Below are 8214 nucleotides of genomic sequence, written 5' to 3' on the forward strand. Positions count from 1 at the left end.
TGCGGTGTGTGGGTTGCTCAGCGAAGGGGAGGAGGGTCGGGAGGTGGAGGAGCTCGAGGGGCAAACGCTCTTGGCCCCCGAGGGAGAAGTGCTGGGGGATCTGGAGGGAGGGTAGGATCCCGGGACTGCAAAAGGGCGATGGGTGGGGCGTAACGCCAGGACTTGGGGAGCCTGAGTTGCCCGAGGGTCGGGCGAGCAGCCCCGTGGCCCGAAGGGGAGGCCTTTTCCACACCTGGGCTGCTCCTCCTAAAGTCAGCTCTTGACCTGGCGGGGAAGCAGGCGGGGATGGCGGCTGCTGTCTTCATTAGACTCTGCACTGGGGCTGGGGGCTGGTGCTCCGTGGGGCCTGCCTCGACCCCTCGGCCCTGACTCCCCCTCATCACCTGCTCTCTTTTCCCCTTGGAGACCGGGCTCCGGAGTTTCAGTGGCTAAGAAGTTATCGAGGGAAACTGCCCTTGGTCCTCTAAACCACTGATTTAAAAACGCTGGTTGTGCAAAGAGACGACTTTCTTTCTGGCATCATCATCTGTAACTTTTATTTACACTGTGCATCTCAAATAACTGGGATGGAGGTGCGAGGGAAAGGATCCTCTTAGACCGGTAACGTGGGGAAATGGAAGGGTGTTTGCTGACCCCTCCCCCGTCCCCTCCCTTGAGTCAAGAAGGACTTTTAAAATTCTGTCAAAGGTGCAAATAGGTTGGCTAAACAGCTATTTCAAAACAGCTAATGTTTTGAAACGATTCACTGTTCCTTCTACCTTGTCTCCCCTTTTATGACCTCTGGAAGGTCTCAGGAGGGAGAAACTTTGAAGATCAAAAGAGGCATCCCCTCCACTCCCTACCCCGTCACAAAAAAACAACAACAACAGCAAAAAAAAAAAAAACCCCAAAGAGCTGGGTATGGTCTGTTAAGGCATTTGAAACCTGACATTTATTTTGTTTGGTACAAAACTTCTGTGCATGTGCCCTTAGGAGTTCCGGTAATGACATCAGGATATATAAGACAACCAGAATTATCAGTGAGATGAATGTGTCTGTGAAGATGGGCGGTGGGAGGTGTGGGGGGAGAACCTGTGCACTGAGACCGAGGAAGGCTCAGGGAGGTTATCTATGGCTGAGAAGATTCGGGTTCCCAGGAGGTGTTCCTTCTTTGAAGTTTGAAACAAGGGATGTTTAGGAGCAGTGGAAAGAACTGCTTAACTCAGACAGTGTAGTGATGAAAACCTTGGATTCTGGAGTTACATAGACCTGGCTCTACCTGGCACGCTGCGGCCTCTGTGACCCTGTTTTCTTATCTCTCAAAATGGGGCTACTGTAGCTTCCTCACCGAGCTGGTAGCGTGTGTTCCGTCGATGGTGTGGGCAAATCATGGGGCGTGGGGGTAATCAGTAAAGCTGGATTGCTGTTATCCTTTTCAAAGATGGTACAGGTTAAAACATGTAGACAGGTTCCCAAGTCGTAGGTGATAACATATTATACCCTGTGGGATTTTTTAGGAACACCTCTAAAACTGTGGAGGTTTCCATCTTATACTGAGGGTTGGTTGTAGGGGATCCAGCTGTCCCGTGGCACCTTTGTCAGAGGCGGAATAATCTGAGGCTAGAGAGGCTGTGGGTCTGACCTCGCTGATCACAGTCTCGAGTTTGAAGTCTTGTCTTTTTGATTTGGGATTGCATGTTCTGGCGAATTGTGTGTGTGTGTGTGTGTGTGTTTCATCAGTGATTGGTCGCAAAACTTCCGAGTAGCCTTTCCTCTGGGAACAGGGCCCAGCCCTGTGAAATAACGTGGGGAAGGCTAGTCCCTTTCAGGGAACAGTTCTTGCAAATTTAGAAAAGGGCTCTGTTCCCAAAGATCATTTGCAAATGGATGATTTGGAATGTAGAACACATTTTCCCATAAAAACAATGCGGTTAGGTCACCAGCCTGACCTACAAAGCTTTTAATTTAGCATCTTACTTGAAGTAGCGATTTATTAATAGGATGGTTGTCAATTGAAGGTTCTGGGAACAGGACTTGCAGAACAGGTGAGAGGAGGAAGAGAGTTTCCGGTCTGGTTTTTGGGGCCCTGGGTTGAATTTGAATTAGGCAGAGGTTTGCCTTGGTCTTATCCCAGATTCTCTGTCTCCTTAGGTCTCCAGGTCTCCTGGCACTTTTCCTTTCCTCAGGGCCTCTCGAGGCAGGCTCTAGTCCCCCAAAGGTCATATGTTCTAGAACCTACTTAGGTCTTTGTTCCCTTTTCTCCATGCAGCTGATGTGAGCTAGGTTTTAGGAGGACAGCAATGGAACAGATTTATACTACATTGTGAGTGACTGATAGTCCTTTACACTTCTTGGGGAGTTTTCATTTTCATTTATTTACTTTTTTAAAATAAATTTAGTTTTAAAAAATTTTATTTTTGGTTACGTTGGGTCTTCGTTGCTGCGCACGGGCTTTCTCTAGTTGCGGCAAGCGGGGGCTACTCTTTGTTGTGGTGCATGGGCTTCTCATTGCGGTGGCTTCTCTTTGTTGTGGAGCACGGACTCTAGGCACGTGGGCTCAGTAGTTGTGGCTCACGGGTGCTAGAGCGCAGGCTCAGTAGTCGTGGCACATGGGCTTAGTTGCTCCGTGGCATGTGGGATCTTCCCGGACCAGGGCTTGAACCCGTGTCCCCTGCACTGGCAGGCAGATCCTTAACCCCAGCGCCACCAGGGAAGCCCTATTTATTTTTTTAAAAGTTATTTTTATTTTTTGAGAGTTTTCATTTTTAAAGGAAGGGGCTTACTAATCTGACAAATCTCCAAGAGTAGATTCAGGCCCACAACTCCCAACCTGTAACCTTTGGGACTAGGTGTATTTTGGAATTCAGAGTTTTTCAGATTTCAGAAAGCAGTGTCCCATTATCAAACAAAAAGATTTATGCAGCAAAACATACATTTCAGCTAAATGGGATACACAAACTACCCTGTATTTTCCTTTCCCTCAGCTTCTGAAAATACAGAAACTCTATTTAAAATAGTTTATTTCTGACCACAAAAGTACTACAATGTCAGTTTTTAATAGTAATATGTAGGACTTCCCTGGTGGTGCAGTGGTTGAGAGTCCACCTGCCGATGCAGGGGACACAGGTTTGTGCCCCGGTCCGGGAAGATCCCACATGCCGCGGAGCGGCTGGGCCGGTGAGCCATGGCCGCTGAGCCTGCGCATCCGGAGCCTGTGCTCCACAACGGGAGAGGCGGCAGTAGTGAGGGGCCCGCGTACCGCAAAAAAAAAAAAAAAAAAAAATATGTAGCTTAGAAAGTATATAAATCCTACCTCCTAGAGATGACAGCTATTAACTTTGGTGTTTAATCCTTTAGATTTTTCCAATGCATAAGCTAATAGGTATATGTGTTATTTATATTAGTATGTAAAGTTTTTGTTTACAAAAATAAGATTATATTGTATATAATATACTGCAGTTTTGTTTCTTCATTTATTAATATTTAGGCTGTTTTTCTCATGTCAGTAATTTAGATTTTGTTCTTTTCAAAAGCTAGGAAGATTTCCATCATACGGGCATATCATTATTAATCCATCACCTTATTGATTGATATTTGGGTTGTTTCTAATTTTTTTCGATGCAGTAAGCACTTTTATATACATCTTTGTCTATTTCTGTGGGCACATCTGTAGGGTTGATGCCTCCTGTTGGCTCAGTGGGTGTAGAATGCAGTTTTTACTTCAAAAGACAGCGCTGAGTTGCCCCCTCAGCAGATTCTACCATTTAAGACTCCCACCAACAGTGCAGGAGAGTTCCTGTTTCCCCTTCCCCAATCAGTGCCAGATGTTTTTAATCTGCCAACCTGATTTAGAAAAGCAGTCTCATCTAATTTACATCTCTTTGCTTATTCGGGATGTTGGTAATTTTTTTCAAATGTATCTTGGCCTTTTTTTTTTCCCCTTCTTCTTTGAGTTGCCTGTTTATGTCTAAAAGGCCAACTTGGCTTTATTCTTCTAACCTTTCTGCCTGCTTGGGAAGCAGGAGGAGAGGGCATGGCAGATCCACTGGACGTATCAGTTGTTGAGGGGGTTGCCAGGTTTGCCCAGCTCCTCGCAGAGTGAGGAAAGGCAGGAAGCCAGTGGGTTTGGCTTAACAAGCCAATACTTTATCCTGGGAGTACGTGTCTGGTTTATGCTAGGGCTTGCGCGTTGGAGTCTTGGTTTAAAAGTGTGTGTGTGTGTGTGTGTGTGTGTGTGTGTGTGTGTGTGTGTGTGTGTTGGGAGGGAAGGATTCTATTTATCTGATTGCTTTTTCATTTTCTTTGTCAAGATTCTTCGGAGGATATCCCTCCAGCCACTCAGAACTTCATCATTCCAAAAAAAGAGATCCACACTGTTCCAGACATGGGCAAATGGAAGCGTTCTCAGGTACCAATGGTGTCTGTACTGTAGGGTCAGAACTGGATGAGAAACTTGGGCTTTTTCAAAGACAGTGGTTTTCTAGGCCTGAGTGGGGCTGTGAGCTCCTGACCCTTCTTGCTTTTGGAGCCAGAGCTGTTTAGAAGCTATGGAAAGAGGTGACAGGGGAGCTGGCTGTCTCTTCCCCCTCAGGGGCAGCACTCAGTTTAGTGGGAAGGTCTCTGGGGGCTGGGGTGAGGCTAACCATGGAGAGTTCTGCTCCAGATTCTTGTAAGCCATCACCCCTTGGGTGTTACTGTATTGGCTGAACATCCTACATGATGGAGTGGGTCACCCTGATGCTTGGTTGCAAGTGATAGCAAGTCTGGGAGCCAGTGTATCACAGGGAGAGGAGGTTACCACATGGAAACCTAGGGCAGGGAAGTGGCTGAGTCTAAAACACCAGGGAACTGGGATCCCAGTTTTCTGTGCTTCTCAGTCTTCATGGTAGGCAGAAGACAACAGCTTGTACCTTCCCGGCTTCTGGTACAGGCTGTGGAAAGACTGGGACTAAGAAAAAGAAAGCCAATTTCAAGTTCTCAGGGAAGGCCTTGCGTCCAGCTCCATCCAGTTGCCTACACCTGGTCTGGGCAGCTGGAGTGGGGAGTGTCACCTGTCTAGAAGGGTGGCCCAGGGTCCTGGCAAGCTTGGCAGGTTCTCTGTGAGGAGTCTGCTGTGCTTACGCTGAGCCCGAGTCCTCGCAGCCTTGTTGGGGCCGGGGTCGTGCTAGCCTGTCTGGCTCCTCTTTCACAAGCCTGCCCTTTAAATATCTGGAGATGGCTATCGTGTCTTCTCTGAGTTGTTTTCTCCCCCAGGTCTTCACCGGGATAAACGCCTTAGTTCTTTAGCTGCTCAAAGGATGTGGTTTCCAGTCCTTTCATCGTCTTGGTTGTTCTGCCTCAGGGTTTCTCAAGCTCAGCACTGGTGACGCTTGGGGCAGATAATCCTTTGCTGTAGGGGGCTGTCCTGTACACTGTAGCATGTTTAGTAACAGCCCTGGCCGCTACCCACTCAATGCCAGTAGCAGCCTTCCTCCCAGTTATCACAACCAAGAATGTCTCCAGACATGTTGGAAGTCTCCTGGGAGCCGTCTCGCCCAGGTTGAGAGCCACCACTTTTCTCTTCCCTGAACCTGCAGGATTGTCTGAATCCAAACGTGGCTTTAGTTCCTTGCTTTCCCCTAGATGTTTTCCAAAGAACATTGGGTGTTTATGATGCGCCAGGTGCTTTAGCTGATTTAACCCTCACAAAAACCCTGGGACTCTGAGGTCATCTCCATTTTGAAATTGAGAAAACTGAGGCCAGGAGGTGAAGACATTTAGACATCTAGCAAGGCACAGTTAGTGGTTGAGATGAGAGTCCAAAGAGTTATGTCTCCAGGTTGCCTGGCTCTGGAGCCCCATGGGTTGAGCTGCTGTGCTCTAGGCTGTAGGTGGGCAGCCTAATCTGGCCCGCTGATCTGGCCCGCTGCCTGTTTTTTTTTTTTTTAGTTTCTTTTTATTTTGGCTGCACTGGGTCTTAGTTGCGGCATGCATGAGGGATCTAGTTCACCCTCAACGAAGACCAGGGATTGAACCCGCGTCCCCTGCATTGCAAGGCAGATTCTTAACCACTGATGGATAAAGAGGAAGCAAGAAAGTGAGAGGCAAAAGGGATGCAGAAGAAACAAGGCCACACAGAAGTTGCTTGCTGCCAGGAGCTGCCTCTACAGGGGCCCGCACCTCAGTGCTTTCTTAGGCCTCTGCTGGCTGTAACCTGCAGCCCCGTGGGGAAGAGGTTGCCCAGTTGGAAGCTGGGGATGGGTGTGCTGGGAGACCTGGCCGTGGGCAGAAAGCAGCTTCATCTCCTGGGAGCAGGGCATCTGCAATGCAGGTATGCAGCCTGGCCTGCCTGGTGGGGGAAACATCTGGAAATTTACCAGGGGATGGACCCTTGGTGGTATAGTATAACGGTGGTGTACTCGCCGCTCTACTTTGGAGTTTGGCTGGCTGGGTCCTAGCTCCACGTCTAATGACATCTTGGTCTTAGGAGTCACTTCCCCTGAAGCCTTGGTTTCCTCATCTGTAAAATGGGGACAATGATAGTGTCTACCTTGTGCGGTTGTTGTATAAAGAAACTGCTGGCAGCCATGGTGAGTGCACAGTAGACTCTGGTTGGAGGTCCAGGTGTCACTGTGGTCACTGGCCTGCCAGTGGTTTTGGATGGAGGATCAGGGTTGGGTGCTTGGCGTTATCTTTCTGCTGCTCCTGCTGTCGGGGTGGGAGCCGGGGGCAGCTTGGAGCTCTTTGGTAACTGGGTGGAGCTGGGGGCTGTCAAGGGTGTAGAGGGTGGGGCTCTGACACCCTTCTCCACGTCCCACCCCCACTCTGTTTGGCAGGCTTACGCTGACTACATTGGATTCATCCTCACCCTCAACGAAGGTGTGAAGGGGAAGAAGCTGAGCTTCGAGTACAGAGTCTCCGAGGTAGGCAAAGGCAGGAGCCTGCCAGGCCGGGTCTTTCCAAAAATAGCTGCCAAGAGCCCACAGTGGGCCCAGTGCAGAAACTAAGATCGCCCAGACACACGTGCCGCTGACATTTTAGTGTCTGCATTTCTAATTAAAAAAAAAATCTGTGCATAGATGTGTATTTATAAAATTGAGATCAAGGTATATAAGCTGCTTTATAGCCTGCATTTTTGTTTTGTTTCGTTTTGTTGTTCTTTTGTTTGGGGCTGCACCGTGTGGCTTGTGGGATCTTAGTTCCCCGACCAAGGACTGAACCTGGGCCCCAGTATTGGAAGCGTGGAGTCCTAACCACTGGACCACCAGGGAACTCCCTAGCCTGCATTTTTGTCAACTGGTGTCTGTATGTAACTTTTTAAATTAAAAATGATCACAAAAGAGGTAAAGATGCTCACTGAAGGGATTACTGTTAGGGGGGACTTCCCTGGCGGTCCAGTGGTTGGGACTCCACCTGCTAGCGCACGGAGTGTGGGTTCAGTCCCTGGTCGGGGAGCTCAGATCCCACATGCCTCGCGGCCAAAAATCCAAAACATAAAACGAAACAATATTGTGACAAATACAATAAAGACTTAAAAAAAAAAAAAGGTCCACATCAAAAAAATCTTAAAAAAAAAAAGAGATTACTGCTAGAAACCTGTATAACACGAACAAAAATGCTGGCCACGCCCTGTATTCCGCCCCGTGACGTGCTCCCGAGGGCAGCCTGCTGCTCGCAGCGAGGGGACTGTCGCCCAGACCTGCCCCGGGGGCTCCTCTGCCCCCTGAGCCATGCCCTCGCTGGTTTAAACAGTCCCCCACTTAGACTTTGAGGTTATTTCCCTAAACATTGCTGCTCTGAACACCCTCGCACATAGACCTGTGGGCGTTCTTTCCTAAGGATTCATTCCGAGAGGTGGAAATGCTGAGTTGCAGGGCGTACACTGCTTGGTGCTCTTTGGCTGTGTTTCAAAGACCGGCTTGTTTGTAGAGGGAGGGTAAGAGCTGTGGGGAGGCTGATAGGCACGGGCAAGCTCTCGGCCCTTGCTGGATGCCATCCCAGCCCTGGTGCCAGGCCTCCAGCCGCCTCCTGTGTTCCTGTCCCAGGCAGCCCAGAGCCCCCTTGAGCTTTATCTTATCTCAGACCCCAGGCCCGAGCAGCCTCTCAGTGCCTTGTCCACCCAGCTCTCTAGCTGTAGCTTTGGTCTGTCGGGTAAGGCCTGGCCCTGCCCTGGCCCAGTCCGTCCACCTTTGGCAAGGCTGGCATAGCCCTCATGCTCCTGGACCCTAGCTGGCTGCTGGGAGGCCAAGGTCCTGT

The 8214-nt window shown here is 49.3% G+C and overlaps 1 protein-coding gene across 4 annotated transcripts in view; it reads left to right on the forward strand.

The window, feature by feature from the left end:
* The first annotated feature begins 175 nt into the window (after nt 1-175).
* PTPA (protein phosphatase 2 phosphatase activator) overlaps nt 176-8214 on the forward strand; it is a 25433-nt gene continuing 17394 nt past the window's right edge. Inside the window, exons 1-3 of one of the 4 annotated variants that reach the window (XM_024762128.1) lie at nt 176-600; nt 4290-4387; nt 6795-6881. In XM_024762128.1, coding sequence (XP_024617896.1) covers nt 4364-4387; nt 6795-6881 — 111 coding nt within the window. In that variant the 5' untranslated portion in view covers nt 176-600; nt 4290-4363. Of the gene's footprint in view, nt 601-4289; nt 4388-6794; nt 6882-7932; nt 8110-8214 lie in introns of those variants that run through there. The other 3 variants (XM_024762130.1, XM_024762129.1, XM_024762127.1) reach the window with 3 other exon arrangements.

Source organism: Neophocaena asiaeorientalis, unplaced genomic scaffold (genome assembly GCF_003031525.2).
Source record: "Neophocaena asiaeorientalis asiaeorientalis breed wild unplaced genomic scaffold, Neophocaena_asiaeorientalis_V1.1 scaffold78, whole genome shotgun sequence".
NCBI classification, from domain to species: domain Eukaryota; kingdom Metazoa; phylum Chordata; class Mammalia; order Artiodactyla; family Phocoenidae; genus Neophocaena; species Neophocaena asiaeorientalis.